Source organism: Dermacentor variabilis, chromosome 2, assembly GCF_050947875.1.
Source record: "Dermacentor variabilis isolate Ectoservices chromosome 2, ASM5094787v1, whole genome shotgun sequence".
NCBI classification, from domain to species: domain Eukaryota; kingdom Metazoa; phylum Arthropoda; class Arachnida; order Ixodida; family Ixodidae; genus Dermacentor; species Dermacentor variabilis.
The window spans coordinates 98,958,476-98,980,741 of NC_134569.1; the positions used below are offsets into that span (position 1 = coordinate 98,958,476).

Here is a 22,266-nt window from a genome sequence, read left to right on the forward strand (position 1 = left end):
ATTATCTGGCTACGATTCGGTTCGCTCATTAGCAAACAGCGGGCGCTTAAAGACATCCCAATGAATTCGCAATACGCATGGACGTTTGTATTGGACAGGTCCTAGCAATCGCGCTAAGCTTGATATTCGGCCCAATCAAGTTATCCGCAATTTTTTAACATGCGGTTCCTGGATCAAATTAAGAATCCATTAAAAGGAAAGATTCCGATCGTGCTCGAAATCTGCAATATTCGGATCTCTTCAACGTGCATTTCAAGCGGTATAGGTGCCCGGTGTCTTCGTATAGGCAACGATAGAGCTGCAATGCTGACGGGAAAAAGTGTGACACCGCGACAATTTCGTCGCCGCGTGGCATGTGCTGCTACAGAGCCAGGTTCCCGCACATGCATCATAAACGTTCCGCGTGTTCGCCAAACATCCCATTTGCGCGCACACTTGCCTCACCAATACTTCAACAAATTTGGTACAAGAGGGAGATCGATTCCGTGTCGTGTGTGAATTTTGCATCGCGGATTCACGGCAAATACTCGTCGCATTGCCGCGGACACGCGCCGCTCTTCAGCAGGGAGTGGCAACGAACACGCCGAACAAAAACCGATTCTACAGCTTCGCTGCGTGCCCATAATTGTGCACAAGTTGCGTCCGTAAATCTAAGTGTCGTCACGCGCAGTTGTTTACGCGCCTTATGCGAGCCGACTTGTGCTCTTTCTTCTCTTTTTATTTCGCGCGTGTCTTTTTAAATTTATCTTAATTCTTTTAAACCTTTTTTTTTTGTTTCTTCTAACATTCTAATTGGGTGTCCAATGAGGCGGACTCGGTCAACGGGTCAGACTGATCAAGTTGCCCAGCGAGTGCGAACTGAGTCGGCCACGACGTATAGAAGAACTCGCTCAGCCCGACGTGTCAGCATAAGCGCCACCTTAGAGCTTGGCCCGACGTGGGCGCGCGGCCTGGTCCGTTTTTTTGCCGCGCTCACGCAACCACGTTGTACGGGAAGCGCGTGTGGTGCGCGCACTCGCCGTGAAAGTGGGTGGTGAACGCGATGTTGAGTCCCCTGTAGACGCGCTCGACCGGCGGCGTCACGCTGAGGCGCACGTGCACGACCCCGCGCGCCAGGGCGTGCATCACGTCTCCCTGCTTCGCCCAGCACCGGGGACCGTCGAAGATCAGGGGGCGGCCGCCCGGTCCTTCCTCCAGCTGCGAGCGTGCCCCCCACCACCCGAAGGAGTTAGCTCGCAAGAGCGGGATGCGGGGAAGCGTTACATATTTAGACACCGCCGAACATCGTCATCTATGGACAAATGGTTGCGCAGGATGAAGACGAAGTGCGTGGCCAACGGGCCAGCGAGTGAACGAGGGAAGCCTCAGTCACGGTAGCCAAGGGGACGGCTTCGTCAGGGGACATTCAGACAAAGAAGAAAGTCCCCTTGTAGAAACGTTGGTTCCAGGCTGAGGCTTCCTTCGTTCGGATACTGCTGTTTCATTCGTCCATATAGCTGACTTCAAAGGGGTCGCGTCTTCTCTGATCGGCTAGTGTAGCCCGATCGGCTCGTAGACAGCGGCATGAGCTATATATTCGAAGACGTGGCACGATTTGACGGTGCGCCCCAGCTAGCTTGCGATACGTACTCGCATTCGGCTGTTGCACTATTGAATGCCGCGGCGCTTAGAGAGACGACTACGAACGGTTCTCCCACCCTATTCTACGCTCCATGCTAGGTCGTCCGCAGACACATACGTGTTGAATTGGGATGAAAAGTAGTGCAGCATGGGGACGAGGAACGTCAGACCAGTGATGCACGCGCACCGATGAGATAGCGTCGCTGTAACGATTCCCCTTCCTCCTGTAAGTCCAAGCGCATCCTTTACTTCAAATACGTCTTCTGGACGATCTCCCGATGCAGGCGCTTATGACATCATCTAGCACTATACCATGACGGGCTACATGAGCGAAGCAGGCGCCCACTGTACGTTCTCGATCTTGGCCCCGACAACCCGGGGCCACGTGATCGCCAAGAGAACAAAATATTATATAACTAAGCCGTTCGATAAATTTAATTCAAGCATGCAAATGTAGCACTCGGCCTATCGCAAATTCGACATTTTATTTCCTTCTTCATTTTGTTTCGCTTTTGCTTACACTACTTTTCAGCAAAACACACGCGTCCCCTTCCCCTCCTCCTCTTCTTAGTATCTTTTTTTTTGGCAAATGTGGCAACCCTATTTGCAGTACACTGATTCCGCGGCGGAACGGTGGGTGTTTCATTATGAGAAAGCCTGACACCATGCACCGACCGACCGTTTAGCTATCATCCGTTATAACAACGTAGCATAGTGTACCACACGCGAACTTCTACAAGTGGGCTTTTTCTTAACCAAGACAAACGAAACCGAGACGTTCCGTCTCGTGCATAAACACATACCTAAATGCACTAAATGTCTCGCTCCCGTACAACGCGAAAGAACGGGATTGTGACACACGTTACCAGAGCGTCATCGCGGTTTACTTGGTACGAGCCACTGGTCATACACTAAACATTCCAACTCATTTTGTGTTTATTAAGGATGCTTGGTCTGACCCATCGCTAACATGCTATTTCTTGTGGGATATATATGGCCTATTCTTTGACGATAATTTTTTTCGCCGTCCTTTTGGTAGCAAGTAAGAATGGTGGTATATAGCTGCGACAGAAGGTACAAAAACTGCATAGAAAAATTTTTAACAGCTATCGACACGTGAAATTCTCGTGTCAGATAGTTCCGTGCTCAGCAGCTGGTCAAAATTAGTTTCCAAATGCGGCATCTCTCATTGCTGGCGCAGCTTGAGCTCGCTGTCGTATAGAATATGGTTTCTTTAGTCTCAAGGGTGACGGTGTTAGCCATGGAACAAACCAGCACCAACGGTGTAAAAAAAAAAAAGTAGGGTGATGCATGTGTATTGGGTGAGAGTTGTGGCGATGGCCACGCGTGGAATTTCTCGTATAAAGGCGCACGTGCGGCAGGTTACTCGAGCGCGAGTCCGCCACCCCTCTTCACCAAAGCGCACGCACCGCGACGTGATCCAGGCAGGTGCCGTTGAGACCTCGGCGCAGGTCGAGCAGCCGGACGACCACGATGAGCGCGCCGCTGTCGCTGGCCACGGCGAAGCTGCAGTTGTGCGCTGTCTCGAGCGGGTACCGCAGGCCCACCACGGCCGACGGCAGCTCGCCGCGGTGAAGCCAAAGCACGCTCGAACCGTTCGGCCAGCACACGTCGCCGAACAGGTCTGCGTGCCGCGGTGTGGGTGTGCAGTTAGGTCCCGATCCACACGGAGTGCGTTTATGGACTATACGTGCAGTCCTTCCCGCACACTGGCGGTATAGTGCATATGAGCGCCTTAGCGATTTCAGAATAAATTCATATTTTAAATGTGCTGACCTTAAGGGGAGAGAGAAAATTCGCCGACGATTACGACACTCCTTAATGCGAAATTTGGGTGCAGCACTCTATACGCGCTTTCGTTTATCGATATATTTGCTGGCACGGACAATCTATCTCGTGCGGCACGTTGCAAACGGAGCGAAATGTAGCGCAAATTGCCTCGCTAATCGGGAGATCGCAAGTGGCGGCGCGTGGGTGAAGCGTGGGCGCGATCTATAGCAGCCGCCGCAGACAGACTTCCGCTCATGCAGCGCTTTGTTTCCATACAGACGACGCGCGCTAGTCTGGCGCCGCCTCGTAGCCATCGTCGCCGCAAAGCAGGTCTTGCGCGGTGTACGGACCTCCTATTCCGCTTTCTACCTCATTTTTCTGCTGCACCCTTCTCCTCCGCTTTCCTCTTCGTGCTTTCTTTGCTGTCACCGTCTTTCATCTTCCGCTGCGCTCCGCGTTCGCTTTCATACTTCGCTTAAAGACTCTGCATCCACGCGCCACCGCCGCTTTCAAACGTGTGTGGAGGGGCTTTAACTTCGCTGTGTTCGTTCGCTCGGTTGCGAGCGACACCAACGCTCGCCGCAGGAACGGGCGCCTAAAGGCTGCGCTCTAGAAACTGTGGAGAAACAGGAAAGGCAACCCCAAGTTGTGTCAGCCAGCCCGCAATAGCTGTTCAAGGGAGAGAGGTATCGTATTTAAATTACGCCATGCGACAGTCGCGCGCCTCGCTGTTTCTTCTTTCACGTCCTCACCGCCAGAGGCGTAGACGAAAAGGAAGGGGGGAGCACACCATGCAGGTTTCTCCACCCCGCACTCCCTCTCCCCCCCCCACCCACTGGAGGGAAATTTCTACGCCATTACTCGCCGCTGGTTTGCTACAGAAGAGCGAGTCCATGGGGCACTTACAGCGAATGGGATCGCGCCTTCATAAAACGTGACCCACGCTCACGCTGACACGACAGTGTACTCATGGGCTTCTGTATGGGCAGGGAGGAAGCAAAGGCATCGGTTCTCCGTGGCTACGGGCGTGACAGTTATTTAGGTTCTTCGGCCTTTCAGTCTCGATTTCCTATACGTGACATTGGTGAAAGGTGTTATGTGAAAGTTACGTAGAGCACGCTGCGCCTATAAGGGTGTTGGACATTTCCCGCTAAACCGCAATAATTCACACTCAAATTTCACTCAGACATGACTTTCGGAAATGGGTATTATGTTGCAACTGTGTGTTCTCTTGCCATTAAAGCTCAATTGCAACATTATGGTAGCGCCATCTGTGGCGACCACTCCAACCCTAAAACGTGCTTTTCCCACTCTGCCCACACGTGCATTTGGGTTTTAGTCTCCGAGTTAGGCACAGATGCACACGACCTCGCAAGACTCTTTTCTAAAAGCGCATTTTGATAATGCACGGCGACGCAGGCTCTCGGTAATACTGCTTATTTGTTGATAATGCTCCATTCGAAGTTTAAATAAAGCATATACTTCATAATGCGTAGTGCGATGACAGAAACTTTCTGATGTAGCGAATACTGGGATGTAAGCCGTTTCATTTAATGGAGGAAAATGCTGTTCATTATGCGAAAATTATTCAAAGAGTATTCGATTTGATTCGTTTTTGGCACAATTAGATTCGTATTCGGTCATAAAAGAATACTATTCGCACACCCCTATTTAGGATACTAGTTTGTAACCTACTTAAGGAACTCGTGGCTGCCTTATACACGCGAAGAGCTGGGGCAACACAGCTACAGGTGGCCGCCTTCGGTAAGAGCGCATCTCCCGTTCCTCCCCCTGTACTTCACTAGTACGTATTGCCAGCGGGTCACAGAGAGCGTTGAATCCTGTGAGACGCAAATTGGATTTCATTTTCCGTTTTTAAAGCGAATAGCTTTATTTCGCTCCTTCCCCCGTTTCCCGGTCGGCGGCTGCAATTTCTCCAACGATAGAATGAGGAGAGGATAGCGCCGTAAGGAGGAGAAGTCTGACACCAAGGCAGATCGTAGTGGACAAAATGTAGCTAACCGGGGCAGGGCGAAAGCCGCCACTGTCTCCGGACTTCGCTGGTCGGTCGGATAGGCGATGACGTCATGCCAGATGTCTTTGTGGGCCGGCGAATATGATGATGACGTTTGAGGTTTAGTGGCGCAAGGGCCAGGTATGGCCAAAGAGCGCCGTGCTAGTGGTAATGAATATGCAGTGGTCTGATGGGTTCTGTGAATTTATAGTGACGTGGCTGTAGAGAGGCCTAAAAGAGTTGGTGTAAATTGCATAAAATGTACACGTAATAAAATTATGGCAATGATTAATGACGTGTACTACGATCACTAAAATGAATTAAGAAAGAATGATGCATTATATAAAATGTGCGAGATGTTAAATTGCTTAGAGCACTACTGCCTCGCCAGGGCCCTTGAAACACAAGGGCCTAGAGGCATGTGCTATTCAAAATAGTTATCACAGCGGCATCCTCTGAAGAGAGGAGGCGCTACGAACGTGTGGCGCTAATAACATGCAACCCAACATCTTTCAAAAAACCTATGACTGCGTTGGTGTCAAAGAGTGGTTCTGGACCAAGTAACATAATAGGATGAAGGGGGATGCGCTGCCGGTATGCTAATGGAAAAGGGCCGCCGGCGAATAGGTGGCCCAACATGCTGCTGCGATGAACATTGCAGGAAAAGAACAGAAGTTGGAAAACCAACGCGTTGTTTGTTGTCAACGGGAGGCCGCCATGATCACCGAGCAACGAGAAGAAACGTGGCGACAACGACTTCAACAGATACTTCGACGGATTCAGAAAGCTGTATTCGCTTATTTGACTATACTCCTCGAGGGTGTCTGCATATTTTCTCTCCATTTCTGTGACTGATTGTTCATCAAACAGTTAAATGATACCCGCCAACCTTGTGTGCAAAGTGTTTAGAGCGCAGTTCTTAGGCGCCCGTTCCTGCGGCGAGCGTGGCAGCCCTCGTAACCGAGCGAACGAGCACAGCGAAGGATGAAAGAGCGAACACGGAGTGCAGCAGGGGATGGAAGACGGAGATAGCGAAGAGATCGAGCGCGAGGAGCAAAGTGGAGGAGAAGGGCGCAGCGGAACCATGAGGTGGAAAGCGGAGGAGGAGGGCATGGCGAAAGCTTGAGAAGAAATGAGCAATGCCTCGCAAGACGGGCTCTGCGGAGGCGATGACTACGAGATGGCGCCAGAGTGGCGTGCGTCAGACATACGGAAACAAAAACAAAGCGCTGCATGAGCAGAGGTCTGGCTGCGTCGGCTGCTGTGAATCGTGCCCACGCTTCACCCACGCGCTGCCTCTCGCGATCTTCTAATTAGCGAGGCAGTCGTGCCACACTTGGATCCGTTTGCAACGTGCCGCACGACAGATTCTCCGCGCCAGCCAATATATCGCGAAATGAAAAGACTTACAGTGCTACGCTCAAATTTCGCATTAGGGAGTATCGTGATTCTCGGTGAATATGTTATTGCGCTTACTATCCGTGCTAGTAACTTATTGCGGCAAAAAATATGCCTCACAAAGTGGCGTTAGAATTTTTCTGTATGATACGCTTAAATTTGGTGCCTATAGTGCTGCAATATACCTTGAAGCGCTGCTGCATTGACGGTGTGCATGCTTACGCGTGTTCTCCCAGCCGTGAGCCTGTTGCAGCAGGAGGCACACCAGCGGGAGGAGCAGGATGCGCTTCGCCATTTCGAAGTGGGAGCCGAGCTTGTTCTTTCTGCAGGCGACGAGGCTGTCGAAACGCTCTCCGACGACGCGGAACGAGCACAGGGCAATGTTGGGCAGCGAAAATTCTTTCAACCACCGAGCGCCAGATTTTGTTTCCTTCTTCTTCGTCTGGAGGATAGGTATACAGGTAGCTGCACAATTTAGGCTTGTAAGATGCACGATGACGATGTTGTTGTTGCGGCCTCAAGACGGTGCGAGAACGGGTTTCTTTTTGTCATTTTCTGGGAATTTTACATTTTTGCATAAAATACTTTGGGTTCGATTCCGCTGCGCACCAAATAAAACTGAAAGAACTTTTTTTGTAAATAAAGAGGGGCACATAACAATATGTGGCCCATAACTAGTCATCCAAGTTGGCGTGAAAGAGGTTGTGCGCAAAGAAACAGACAGAATCGGGCAGAATCGGCGATATGTCTGAAAGCGGCATCAACGCGACAGATGCAGCTTGTAGCAAGATAGAAATTTCTGGCCCCGATGTATTTAAGATGCAAGTTTGCAGTTTTCGCATTATTCCGGCCGTTGCATTCAAAGAATTTTTTCTAAATTTCTACATGTAAAACGTATTTTTACATGTCTACTGCATGGTACTATTTCTTTGAAGCATTCAAGTGACAAATCAGTGCCGTACCAACTATTTCACGAGTATGGGGGAGAGGGGGGGGGGGGCAAACCACAAGCGATCTGACCTATCTGTCTCTCTCTCTCTCTCTTTCGGTACATATATATATATATATATATATATATATATATATATATATATATATATATATATATATATATATTGTCGCCGAACCTTATGTTATCTGATTTCATCGCCTGACGCGAATGGTGTAGAACTTTGTGGAAAGCACGCGGGTCCCAACCATTAGTCTGGAACATTCGACGATTAATGTATAAAAGCCGACGCGCTTGACCCGTTGCTCAGATTTTCGACGATCGCCGACTGTGTTCGCCGCTATCGTTGCGCTTTAAGTGTAGCCTGTCTTTGTGGGCACAGGTTCGCACAATAAAAGCTAGTTTTGTCTTTAACAGTATTGCTACTGTGTTCTTTAACGTCACTACCACGTGACAATATATATATATATATAATCAGCCTGGTTGCGCCCACTGCAGGGCAAAGGCCCCTCCCATACTTCTCCAACTACACCGGTCATGTACTAATTGCGGCCATGTTGTCCCTGCAAACTTCTTAATCCCATCCGCCCACCTAAACTTTCTGCCGCCCCCTGCTACGCTTCCCTTCCCTTGGAATCCAGTCCGTAACCCTTAATGACCATCGGTTATCTTCCCTCCTCATTAAATGTCCTGCCCATGCCCACCCCCCCCCCCCATTTCTTTTTCTTGATTTCAACTAAGATGTCATTAACTCGCGCTTGTTCCCTCACCCAATCTGCTCTTTTCTTATCCCTTAACGTTATACCTATCATTCTTCTTTCCATAGCTCGTTGCGTCATCCTCAATTTAAGTAGACCCCTTTTCGTAAGCCTCCAGGTATCTGCCCCGTACGTGAGTACTGGTAAGACACAGATGGGTGGGTGGGTGGGGGGGGGGGGGGTCTATACACTTTTCTCTTACGGGATAATGGCAACCTGCTGTTCATGATCTGAGAATGCCTGCGAATATATATATATATATATATATATATATATATATATATATATATATATATATATATATATATATATATATATAAGGAGCCTGGTGGTGGTCTCGTGCGGACGATGCCCTCTCGGTGAGCGCATATTTCCCCCCTCATCTTTTAAGAGATTCAATATATACAAGCATTTGTCTCGCAAACCAGATTTATTTCAAGGGAATTTTCCACGTCTCAATTATTTCTCTCGTCGTATTCGAGTGCTCATTGCCGTGTTATAGTTTGTTAACGAAGCTTCCCCTCAAGTCTAAATATTGTAAGGCAGTTTGTCGTGTGCGTATCATGGCCACGCATGCTTATATCGCCTTTCCGTTTCTCTACCACGGTTGCGCCTTAAAACCACGGCGCTGCAAGTTTGCTTTCTTTTCCTTCCCTCTTCTCCGCCCTTAAACTGGCTCTCTTAACTACTACACGCAGAGGCAAGAAACAGCGCGCGCTTTAGATACTATAGATGAGATGAATATTTACAATTCAATGAATATTTACAAATCGACTGTCGCGGACACCAGCCCCTTTCCACATAAGTATGAGGCTCGGAGCAGGAGCTATAGCGCTTGAAAGTAACCGCTGGCTTGACGAACCAACCGACTGAGCTACATTTCCGGGCAACATTGAAGGATCACGAGTTCAAATCACATGTTATGTTCCTTTTTTTTTTAAGGTATTTTCCTTCCTTTTATCACTGTACGGAAACCCTCCTAAAAAAAAAAATTATATATCCTCAATTATGTGTGGCCACACATGTGCAGGTCATAAATACCAGGTTCTCTAGCCGAGTGCCATCCATGCGGTATAACCGAGCTCAGATTGGTCCACCTTGACTGATCAAATAGGGCGCCACTGTAGGTTAAATGAGGCGTACAACTCCTGCGGGACCCGCCGTGGTTGCTCAGTGGTCATGGTGTTAGACTGCTGAGCACGAGGTCGCGGGATCGGACCCCGGCCACGGCGGCCGCATTTCGATGGGGGCGAAATGCGAAAACACCCGTGTACTTAGAATTAGGTGCACGTTAAAGAACCCCAGGTGGTCGAAATTTTCGGAGTCCTCCACTACGGCGTGCATAATCGGAAAGTGGTTTTTGTCACGCAAAACACCATAATTCAATTTTTAATTTAACTCCTGCGGGGACGGTAGAGTATCCGTCTCCAGTGCAAGAGGACCGTGATTCAAATCCCGGTGCCGCGCAATTCTCCTCCGGGAAATACAAAAAAAAGAAAAAAAAACGTGTTCTGAGAAATTGCACAAACAGGCCTGGAGTGCGGCCTGATCCCGGTGACCAGAACCGGTAACGCACTCTCTCACCAGAGCAGGATTGGCCACCCTGGTGCAGTACTTGGCCACAACCTCCTATATGAATACAACAATCAAACCCCGGCCCTCAGTCCCCAGCAGCCGCGAAGCAACTGACCACGGCGGCGGTCAGATCTGTAACGCTGCAGAGGGTGCTAAGAATACCTGGCTCCGGACAGGCCGCCATTGGAATCTGAACCTGGCAACGTTTAACGTTAGAACGCTATCTAGTGAGGCGAGTCTAGCAGTGTTATTGGAGGAATTAGAGGGTAGTAAATGGGATATAATAGGGCTCAGTGAGGTTAGGAGGACAAAAGAAGCATATACAGTGCTAAAAAGCGGGCATGTACTGTGTTACCGGGGCTTAGCGGAGAGACGAGAACTAGGAGTCGGGTTCCTGATTAATAAGGAAATAGCTGGTAACATACAGGAATTCTATAGCATTAACGAGAGGGTGGCAGGTCTTGTTGTGAAACTTAATAAGAGGTACAAATTGAAGGTGGTACAAGTCTATGCCCCTACATGCAGTCATGATGACCAGGAAGTCGAAAGCTTTTATGAAGACGTGGAATCGGCGATGGGTAAAGTCAAAACAAAATACACTATACTGATGGGCGACTTCAATGCCAGGGTAGGCAAGAAGCAGGCTGGAGACAAGTCAGTGGGGGAATATGGCATAGGCTCTAGGAATAGCAGAGGAGAATTATTAGTAGAGTTTGCAGAACAGAATAATATGCGGATAATGAACACCTTTTTCCGCAAGCGGGTTAGTCGAAAGTGGACGTGGAGGAGCCCGAATGGTGAGACTAGAAATGAAATCGACTTCATACTCTGCGCGAACCCTGGCATCATACAAGATGTAGACGTACTCGGCAAGGTACGCTGCAGTGACCATAGGATGGTAAGAACTCGAATTAGCCTAGACTTGAGGAGGGAACGGAAGAAACTGGTACACAAGAAGCCAATCAATGAATTAGCGGTAAGAGGGAAACTAGAGGAATTCCGGATCAAGCTACAGAACAGGTATTCGGCTTTAACTCAGGAAGAGGACCTTAGTGTTGAAGCAATGAACGACTATCTCATGGGAACCATTAAGGAGTGCGCAATAGAAGTCGGTGGTAACTCCGTTAGACAGGAAACCAGTAAGCTATCGCAGGAGACGAAAGATCTGATCAAGAAACGCCAATGTATGAAAGCCTCTAACCCTACAGCTAGAATAGAACTGGCAGAACTTTCTAAGTTAATCAACAAGCGTAAGACAGCGGACATCAGGAACTATAATATGGATAGAATTGAACAGGCTCTCAGGAACGGAGGAAGCCTAAAAACAGTGAAGAAGAAACTAGGAATAGGCAAGAATCAGATGTGTGCGTTAAGAGACAAAGCCGGCAATATCGTTACTAATATGGATGAGATAGTTCAAGTGGCTGAGGAGTTCTATAGAGATTTATACAGTACCAGTGGCACCCACGACGATAGTGGAAGAGAGAATAGCCTAGAGGAATTCGAAATCCCACAGGTAACGCCAGAAGAAGTAAAGAAAGCCTTAGGAGCTATGCAAAGGGGGAAGGCAGCCGGGGAGGATCAGGTAACAGCAGATTTGTTGAAGGATGGTGGTCAGATTGTTCTAGAGAAACTGGCCACCCTGTATACGCAATGCCTCATAACCTCGAGCGTACCGGAATCTTGGAAGAACGCTAACATAATCCTAATCCATAAGAAAGGGGACGCCAAAGACTTGAAAAATTATAGACCGATCAGCTTACTGTCCGTTGCCTACAAAGTATTTACTAAGGTAATCGCAAATAGAATCAGGAACACCTTAGACTTCTGTCAACCAAAGGACCAGGCAGGATTCCGTAAAGGCTACTCAACAATAGACCATATTCACACTATCAATCAAGTGATAGAGAAATGTGCAGAATATAACCAACCGTTATATATAGCTTTCATTGATTACGAGAAAGCGTTTGATTCAGTCGAAACCTCAGCAGTCATGGAGGCATTACGGAATCAGGGTGTAGATGAGCCATATGTAAAGATACTGGAAGATATCTATAGCGGCTCCACAGCCACCGTAGTCCTCCACAAAGAGAGCAACAAAATCCCTATAAAGAAAGGCGTCAGACAGGGAGATACGATATCTCCAATGCTATTCACAGCATGTTTACAGGAGGTATTCAGAGGCCTGGAGTGGGAAGAATTGGGGATAAAAGTTGATGGAGAATACCTTAGCAACTTGCGATTCGCTGATGATATTGCCTTGCTTAGTAACTCAGGAGACCAATTGCAATGCATGCTCACTGACCTGGAGAGGCAAAGCAGAAGGGTGGGTCTGAAAATTAATCTGCAGAAAACTAAAGTAATGTTTAACAGGCTCGGAAGAGAACAGCAGTTTACGATAGGTAGCGAAGCACTGGAAGGGGTAAGGGACTACATCTACTTAGGGCAGGTAGTGACCACGGATCCGGATCATGAGACTGAAATAACCAGAAGAATAAGAATGGGCTGGGGTGCGTTTGGCAGGCATTCTCAAATCATGAACAGCAGGTTGCCACTATCCCTCAAAAGGAAAGTGTATAACAGCTGTGTGTTACCAGTACTCACATATGGGGCAGAAACCTGGAGACTTACGAAAAGGGTTCTGCTGAAATTGAGGACGACGCAACGAGCTATGGAGAGAAGAATGATGGGTGTGACGTTAAGGGATAAGAAAAGAGCAGATTGGGTGAGGCAACAAACGCGGGTAAACGACATCTTAGTTGAAATCAAGAAAAAGAAATGGGCATGGGCCGGACATGTAATAAGGAGGGAAGATAACCGATGGTCACTAAGGGTTACGGACTGGATTCCAAGGGAAGGGATGCGTAGCAGGGGGCGGCAGAAAGTTAGGTGGGCGGATGACATTAAGACGTTTGCAGGGACAACATGGCCACAATTAGTACATGACCGAGGTAGTTGGAGAAGTATGGGAGAGGCCTTTGCCCTGCAGTGGGCGTAACTAGGCTGATGATGATGATGATGATGATGATGATGATGATGATGATGATGATGATGATGATGATGATGATGATATATATATATATAATTCTTGCGTTTGAAAGCTTGCCCGCATGTAATGCTTTCGAACATTTATGGGTGTAAATTTTTAAAAAGCCAGTAATTGATCAACACTATTCTGTCAGGGCAGTGGCTCAATTCTTCCCGCACGTTAGACACGCTCGTAACACTCTAGAGTGCTTGCATACGCAATTTATTGCGAGAGCTCCAATTACCCATCTATTTTGAACTTCCCCGCACATCACTTACTAACTTGTCCTTACAGTCGCCACACATAAGGAAGCTGACTCCTTTAATTTGGTGAGGGCACCAGGCGATACTAATATATCGCGCAAGAGAGAGTATATAAAAGAAAAGAAAACGTTAAAACTACACGACACATTGCACTTAAAGTGCTGCCTGTTCCTTCAAAGTATAATATAACGGAAACGCAGGGTTCTCTTGGGACATTTGGAAACGGCTAATAGCAGCAGCGTGATACATTTGAACACTTGCTAACAATTTTTTTTAACACTGTATTTGATCAACACGTATTTACCATCGCACATAAACCTAGCGTACTGTTCCCCTTATGCTCGCAAAATTTTACTTCAGTTGTGGTTGTAATTACGCCAGCGCAACCGTCTAAGTTTTTACACCGCCCGTAAAACAGACTAACAACGTCATGGACCACTTGCACACGTATTCTACCATACTATACGTATAGAAAATGCGCATTTGACCCACCCATCTAACCCGCCCCTAATTTTACCCAGATATAAACACGATGCCTTGTTTAGCGCACCGGTCGACAACAGGGAAACAAACTACAAATACCCGCCGCACGTGGTTGCTTAGTGGCTAAGTTGTTGGGCTGCTACGCACGAGGTCGCGCGATCGAATCCCGGCCGCGGCAGCCGCATTTCGATGGAGGCGGGAAGCACCCGTTTACTTAGATTTAAGTACGCGAAAGCACCCCTGGTGGTCCAAATTTCCGGGGTCCCTCACTAAGGCGTGCCTCATAATCGGACCGTGGTTTTGGCACGTAAAACCCCAGAATTTAATTTTTTAAGTATACGAATCTCGTATCATGCACGAAAACACATGGCAAAACGGCGGTTTAGTAATTATCTGCAACACTTACATTTAAAGCAGGAAAGTAAAAGTTTCGCGATCCATTCCGCTTAAAGTTCTATTTTCACGGGATTTCAACAGTCTCTCGTGTGGTTGTTTTAGGAGTCCATTAAACATTTCGATTAGCGGCAGTACGACGCCCTGGAACGCTTCAGTCAGTAGCTTTCTACAAAGGCTGTAATGAACCTACACTGAATAAATATATATAGCTGGTCACTCAGGACATTGCATCGTGCTTCAAATAAATATAAACACCGTGCCCCGCATATTTTACCGAGGGTACCGGGGGGAAGACAAGTAAATGCCCTGTATAAAAAATTGACAGTCACTTTAATATACGACGGTGAACGCGAAAGCCTGCGCTCAGGAGACAATAATTAAGTTACTCGACATACTCATTCAAATGTGTGTTATTTCTTATTACTTGTTTTCTTCCGCCAAAGGCCGTGGGTTCGAGTGGCTTAATTGGCGCTACCTTAATTAACTGTGTATTAATTAACTTCGTCCTAATTCTCACCAAAGGTCGAGGGTGCGACTCGCACCAAAAGTCGTGGGTTCGAGTGCCTTAATTAACTGTCTTAACTAACATCGCCTTAGCACCAAAGGTCGTGGGTTCGGCTTCCGCACAAGATCGATCGAGGGTTCGACTGCCACCGAAGGTCGTGGGTTGGTGTGCATGAATTGACTCTATCTTAAAATTAACCTTACCTTTTCTTTAGCATGATGAGCGGCATCGGAGCCAGCTGTGGAGGACGACGGCGACGAACGGGCAAGTAGAGGCACAAGCGCGTGTCTGCGCGAGAAGAGCTCACGTGACCTTCTGTGCCGCACGCCACGTTCTCCAGTCCATCAGGGGCACGATCCACTTAAGGTTTTCGCCTTGAAATTGGGAAAAAGCGACTATTCAGGAACTTTTCAGAGCACACAAGCAACCTACGCAGTGTAAATTTTCGGTACACGTCATCAAAAAGTGGGCCTCATTGTTTCACAATACGAAATATCTGCTCTTCTTGCTCCTGGCGGGAAACATGTAATAGTGTAGCTCTTATTTATAAACCGCCTGAAAATGACATCTTCTAAGTCAGAAGTGGCACACGCCTTTATAAAAAAATTCAATTCAGTGTTGGTATTGAAATGGCTCTGCACGTTCGACCAAAGTCATTTTCCCAAGCACATCTGCCGTAAGTCGTGATTACCCAGTGAAATTCGACAGTTATTCCTGTAAGATGTCTGACTATATTATTGATGGTGATAAGATACTGATACTGCAACGTTATGTAGGGGATCTCTGGACAGAGATTAAATAGTTCCAGCATTTGATAATCCAACGATTTCATGCCGTAAGGCACGCCAGTCGTTGGGCGCGGCTGATGTCCTCCCCCTCGGCCGCAGGTTAGATCCAGCAAGCCGATTCTGTTTTCGAATACGGACATAGCGGTCCCAAAAACTGAGCACGGTGCAAGCTGCGCAAGCAGACAGTTTGTTAGGGCGGGAACTGCCCAGCGCCAGGCATACTCCGCAACGCGAGCGCGTATGGCGAATCCAGCGCGTCATCCGCTACAGGGCGTTCCGAAAAGGCACAAAAGACAATCCTCGCTGCCCAGGCGACGGGTGCGTAGTAAAGAAAAGCATTACTTATGTGGCCACTCTAATAAGAAAATTTAGCTTCAGCTGTAGTTTTGTTGGGCTTTCCAGAGTGCAGCCGAAAGTGCCTGCTTTCAAAAGTGGGGAGGCAAATGACATACTTTGCCCCCCCCCCCCCGGTAAATACGCCTATGTAAAGAAATGAATGCAGCTGACACCTGAACTATATAACAGTTTCGACTTGCAGGTTAAAAAAGAACTTCGGAAATAAATATGCATCCGAGCAATGCCTGCACTTCTATTAATCCACACTTCGTTCATTCAAGCTGGTGACGACGAGTTAATAAATTGAGCAAATTTGTTTTCTACCGCATCATATATCAGCTGAAAAAAAAAAAAGATGTTCACCTGCTGCAGAAAAAGAAAAGTATTTTGGTTCTTTTTCCTTCAAGGAAAAAGGAATTGATAAGAAAAGTTACATAAGCGAATGGTGATTAATATTCAGAACAAGTCATGTCACTTATTGTTCACTCGAAAATTTGCGTTCCCATTGCACTACCAGCGTCCTACAGATGTTCAGCAGACATCCAAAACAGGACATTCGAATGTCCCTAGGACATATGTAAGAAGCCTGTGGATCATTCTTGGGCGTCCATGGGATCGTACCATGCACGCAAATTGACGTTAATAGAAACGTCCCACGAATGTCATAATGGGATATTCGGACGTCCAAGAGATGTTTAAATATGGATTATTATTATTGCATAATCCCGAGTATGCCCTAAGGACACTTTTGTCAGGATGTAGGACGCTTAATTCTGAGACACTTTGTGCTACCAATCGTCCAAAGGTGCCCCTAGGGCTAGCAGACGTTTCATGGTGTAGTGTGGGAGGCCATGGGCAAGCTTGGTCGCCTTTCGCAGTCTGGTAAGTCTGGGGAAGGGAAGGTGGTAAATAATGCGACTGATCACGCACGCCTCCACCAGGCGCATAGGTCCCGTTCTCATAGATTTAAATGCCTGTTGGAGACCCGCCGAATCATGGCCGGAGTCTGTTCGGTCTGTCGGGACAAGAGAGAGACAGTGTAGCTCGCCTTCCCGATCACTTGAACGTGTAGTCCAAGAATGCGAGCACGGTCCACCTGGGATACAGGAACGCCATCCACGAACACCGTGATCTCTGGTGGAGGGGTGATGCTATGCGTGCGTATGAGAACAAGCTCGGGCTTTTGTGGAGCACAGGACAAGCTGCCCTGTCATACGTAATACGTAAGTGGTGACGATGTCGACGGCCTGCTGCAGCCAATCCTGAATGGCCTCGTATGACCCTCGCGTTATCAAGATCGTGATGTAGTCTGCGTAAATCGCATATGCAACATCGGGCATCTGATTCAGCCGCTCAGGCGGTCTTGCAAGGGCGATATTAGAGTGGGGGACAGAACTGATCCCTGTGGTGTGCCGCGACCTGCGAGACGAATCGTGTCCGACCGATGTGGCCCTATCCCATTGGTGGCTGTTCTGTCGTGCAGAAAGGAACGAATGTAGTTATACATGCAGCCACTGCAATGTGATTAAGCAAGATATCGAAGAATCAAGTCGTGTGCCACGTTATCAAATGCTCTTTTTTAGATCAAGGGTGAGGATGGTCCTCGTCTGGGCAGGGGACGGGGGACTGATAACATCTTCCTCGAGCTGTAGAAGCATTTCCTGCGTTCCCGGAATCCGAACTGTGAGTGGGAGAAGGACTATCTTTTGAGGAAAGATTGTAGATGCCGCAAAAGCATGGCGTTCCATTAGCTTTCCGATGCATGAAGTAAGAGATACCGGCCGTAAATTTTCTATGGCTATGGGTTTGCCTGGCTTGGATATTAGCGAAATTTCAGCATGATGCCATGCCTGTGGAAGCTTGCCCTAATGCCAATGATCATTGAATAGATTTGTTAGATGATGTAGATCTGAATCACTGAGGTTTATTCGAAGGGCAGAAACGACCATCATGCTATGGTGGCCTTTCTATAGCCACCATAACCACGCCGTCACCCGTCGAAACCAACACGGCGCATGCCTTTAACGGAGAGAGCTTTATTTCAGAGGTGGGCGTGGCCACCTCCTCCGTGCCGCGACGCTCGTAACCACGGAGGAAGGAAACTGCTCGTAACCGAGGCGTTTCCAGGGGTGTTGAGCAATGCCACCTAGCATAGCCTCCCATATAATATAGGAGGCCATGCATCTAGATCTAGGTGGTATTGGTTTAAAGCGTCGTAGGGTGCCTGGACATCACGCTTGGAGGCGGCGCCAACATCGAGGCACCCTAGTGTCCCTGTGTATGCACATACAGGAACACTAAGGCGCCCTAGCATGCATTCGCGTCGCAGAGGCTTTCAGGAGTTCTGGTACTGTTGCCGCAGCTTAGATGAGGCAAGAAACGAATGCTTCTGCACTTTGATTTTTTACTGATTTGGAAATAACGGCTCAAGGTGTACGCGGGTCAACGTGCATGCTGGAACCTATTTTCTCAAATGCTTAACTTTTTTCTGCAGACATAGACTCACTTTTCAAGTGAGTACTTAGAAGTGGAACATATCTGAGAAAGGTCATGTGCTGGAAACGCATTATACTTCGAAATTTGCAAGTTATATAGATATGTTTATCATTATGTGAGCCAGTTTCGAGAACTAGTACCAGCGCTTCCTTTCGCCTGTGCATTTCGTCATCGTGATATGGAGTGAAGCAAGATGTGGCACGACCCACTCACAGAAACCTGCCACAATTAGATTTATGTGCATGTTACAGACCCTCAGCGGCCAAAATTATTTCGGAGCTCCGCGCTATGGCGTGTCTCATTATAATCATATTGTTTGTTGTTTTCTTTTCTTTTATTTTTTTGACCGAGACTGCGATAGCGACTATATGGACACTACTAGGCGGTGACGTCGACATTTGCTGTTACGATGACGCATTCAAACAAGGCAACGGCACAAACGCCTAGTTTAAAGGGGCCCTGAACTGCCTTTTATTGAAGTAGAGAAAGGCACTTGAAGTGAAAATAGAATATATTTCAGAAATACTTCATCACAAAAAGTACTTCAATGCGTTCAGCAGAAGCGGAGATTGGCAAATGGCAAAGGTTCAAGTTGCAACGTACGCCACCGGAGCAAAATGAATGGATTAAGCCATTGTCGTCGCTTTGCCATTATCAAAGTGTTCTCCCTACACGGTCATGCAGCACCATCTTGTAACACTCTGCCGAACCTCCAACGATGCCACACAGCCACTTGCAAAAGCTTTAGTTTCTGCGGACAACTGATTTTATTCATCTGTTTTGACATTGTTTTTATTTATTTATTGACTGAATTTTTTTTTGCGTTTTTGCCACTGCTTCACACCTTAGTTAAACATGTTTAAAATGCTATTCAAGGTGATAACTTTTAAGCTTTACATAATTCTTAAAAATTGTTTGTGCCAGATAGCAAAATTCTAGTCCTTGAGTTGGATTACTCAAAGAGGCATACATTATTAGCACGAGGAATCGAAAGACATTATCAGCTAATTAATAAAATTCAACTAATTATCATGCCAAATAATTACTTTACGTCACCTATTGCAATTTACTAATTATAGCCGGTGGAATTGCACGGTGCATCCACTTGGAATTATTTTTCAGGATGACACCAGCTCCAAGATATTAATTTCCAAAGTGCAGGACAATATACATGAGTTTTCCCGTCACTTTCGTGCTTCAATGCATAAACGAGCATTTTGTTAAAAAGTAAGTGGAACAACAATGCATTTTTACGGCGAGTTTGACGGCACATATCTCGAAACTTACGTCACCCTGGAAATTCATTCCAGGTGGATGTGCGCTGCAAGCTCACCGGCTACGATTCATAAATTACTATACGTACCATAAATTCATTCATTAGGAGGTTAACTAGTGCATTTTTATTTTAATATGCATTTAGCTTTCTTGTGCAATTAATGTCTGCCTCTTTCAACAATCCAACTCAAGGACTAGAATTGCGTTATCTGCCACAGGTGATTTTCTTTAATTCTGTGAGACTCAAAATGATCGCCCCGTAATTTTGTTCCGTGCTTTCATGTTATTTAAATGTCCCCTTTAAATATTTCAGCGAGTTCATCATAAAAAAAAATTCATAAGTTCATCAAGGTCCACGAAGTGCTGGTGGAATTGTGTTAATTGCAGTTTCTCACTTTTGTATGCTTTATATTACGTGTTCTCTTCGAAACAGGCACCTTCTTTCATAAGATCGAACATGTAATACGTGGATGATTAAGCAGTAGATGAGGTAATTCTTCTACACTACAGACAAGTAAGCAACCTAAATATTTATCTAACAAAGCAGATAATAATGGGGACAGTGTGAGAGGGGAGGTAATGCAGTACAGTAACACACCAGGTAGCTGGACAGGGTGCCACGAAGCTGTGTGTACAAATTCCAACACACCTAAATACAACAGCGCGTGGTGCCTCATATTTGTGGCTTCTTTCTTGTTATTCTCTTTCTGCTTAATTCTCGGGCAAAAGAAAACAGTTTGCAGAAATTCTACACAATAACCAAATAAATTTGTTTCTCCCAAAACACAGTACACATTTCCAGAAACAAGAGGCCCACAAATCCTCCTTTTTTAGCCCATTTGAACCCAAACGAACCTGTTCAGAAAGGTCTGAATGGTTCAAACATTATATTTTTCACCCCAGAGTTGCACCAGAAACACACCAAAGAATGAAGCTAATTTAAAAATTTTCAGTTTGATTCCCTGTTTAGTGCAGTACATTGAAAATGACGGTTTAATGATATGTAAAACTATAACACTACTGAGCCAATATTCGACCATGCAGCCCAATCTGCACAGGCAGCATCTACAGTGCCTATATATCTCGCCCCTTTGAGCAACATATCACAGTGTTTAATAGTGCAACCGATGGTTCATTCCTGAATGCATACCCGCAATTGGCACCAAAGCTTGTGCAGGTGATCCCATGCTATCATGCATTGCTGCAGTGGATTACATACGTACTGCGCTACACTAGAACATATTCAAGACAAGGTCTTCGTAGACGTCAGACCAATTTGGCGTAGCCGAGATATCGGTACCTTGTAAGCACTTCTAGAAAGAAAAGGTCTGTTAGGTGACTTGTAGATGTCTTATGAATATGACAATGGTATTAAATGATACATCATCACGCGGAGAATACATGGTAGCAGTCAGCAACTAAGGGTATAATAAAAAGCGAGCGTGAGTAGCTTTAAATAGGGTAGGATGCGGGTTTCTGTGCAGCTGCTCCCTGTTCTGGCAGAGCGAGTACGTGGTGTCCGAGTTCGATAGGGTGCAATTGCTGTGCACATGCTTTTGCGCACAGTAGGAGAGAGGGCATGTGCATTGAGACATCCAAGTGTTCGGGAGGGAGGAACGCTGGGACAGACAAGTGCACGCATGCAGACATGCACGCTACCATTCTTCTGTGCGCATGGAGGCAAGAGAGGTACGCCAACCACACTGAGCTGTACTCGGTAGCTGTCCTTTACGAAGCCCTAGCGTGGTGTGGTGTCTCAGAGTGGGTGTGAAGGGCATGCTATACTCCAATGTAGCACGCACATACGCCACCCACGCGCAATGCAGTTCCACTGCAAGCCACGCTAAGAACACGGCCGAAGCTCGCTTGGCCCGTATTGCCCAAATGTGCAATTCATGTCATGCCCACCAAGAGCCACAGGACGTCAAGCAGCATTTGGAGGACATAGTGGAAGAGTCACCCAACACAGTTGTGTGAATGCCGAAACATTTGACAAATGCAAGCGTCTCCCACGTTGCAGGACGGTCAAGCAGACCCGATGGGCATCATGCTAATGGTGCGTGAAACATGATACTATTAAAACACGGATTAAGTGAAAAATAAATATGAAAAATAGATGGACTAGAGACATATAATCAACATTTAATCATTTGCACAACCATGTACATCAACCTTGTCTTCTTTAGCATCAACAGTGGTTGACACTTCTTTTTTAAGCGCATGGCTAAGGTTGCACTACACTACACATTATTGTTTGTTCATATTATAATCTTAGTATTACTTCATTTTTGTTGTATCAGGATCAGCGATCACCAGCTCAAGACAAGCAATTTCAAGGGTACTATTAAGCGGTATCATTTCAACTTTGTTGGCACAAGCTCAAGTCAAGAACTCAAAATAAGCGTTCAGTTCCTTCCAGCGTGCTCAGTCTGTGACACTTCAATTTTTGAAGCTCTCCCCAATTCACATTAAAGCCATGGTAAAATATTCATGATACGCAGTAGCAATTCTTCACAGAATACACATTATAACATGTTGCTCACGTTTTATATTGAATCAGAGAAAACATTAACGCAATAGAAATTCAAGCG

The 22,266-nt window shown here is 46.8% G+C and overlaps 1 protein-coding gene across 1 annotated transcript; it reads right to left on the reverse strand.

Annotated features, from left to right (window-relative positions):
- Window positions 1-972: 972 nt before the first annotated feature.
- On the reverse strand, window positions 973-7,426 carry LOC142570374 (uncharacterized). Its single transcript, XM_075678763.1, has 3 exons — window positions 7,046-7,426; window positions 3,051-3,265; window positions 973-1,197 (listed from the first exon to the last, which is right to left on the reverse strand). Exons 1-3 carry the CDS (start codon window positions 7,116-7,118, stop codon window positions 973-975), a joined length of 513 nt encoding a protein of 170 aa, XP_075534878.1. The 5' UTR covers window positions 7,119-7,426.
- Between the last annotated feature and the right edge of the window lie 14,840 nt (window positions 7,427-22,266).

Excerpts from the sequence above, each read along its gene's own strand:
- LOC142570374 (XM_075678763.1), bottom strand. The coding sequence starts at position 7,118 with ATGGCGAAGCGCATCCTGCTCCTCCCGCTGGTGTGCCTCCTGCTGCAA. Across the intron at positions 3,266-7,045 it reads TCACGGCTGGGAGAACACGC|ACCTGTTCGGCGACGTGTGC; the intron begins GTAAGCATGCAC and ends CGCGGCACGCAG. Across the intron at positions 1,198-3,050 it reads CCTGCCTGGATCACGTCGCG|CTGGAGGAAGGACCGGGCGG; the intron begins GTGCGTGCGCTT and ends GCACGCTCGCAG.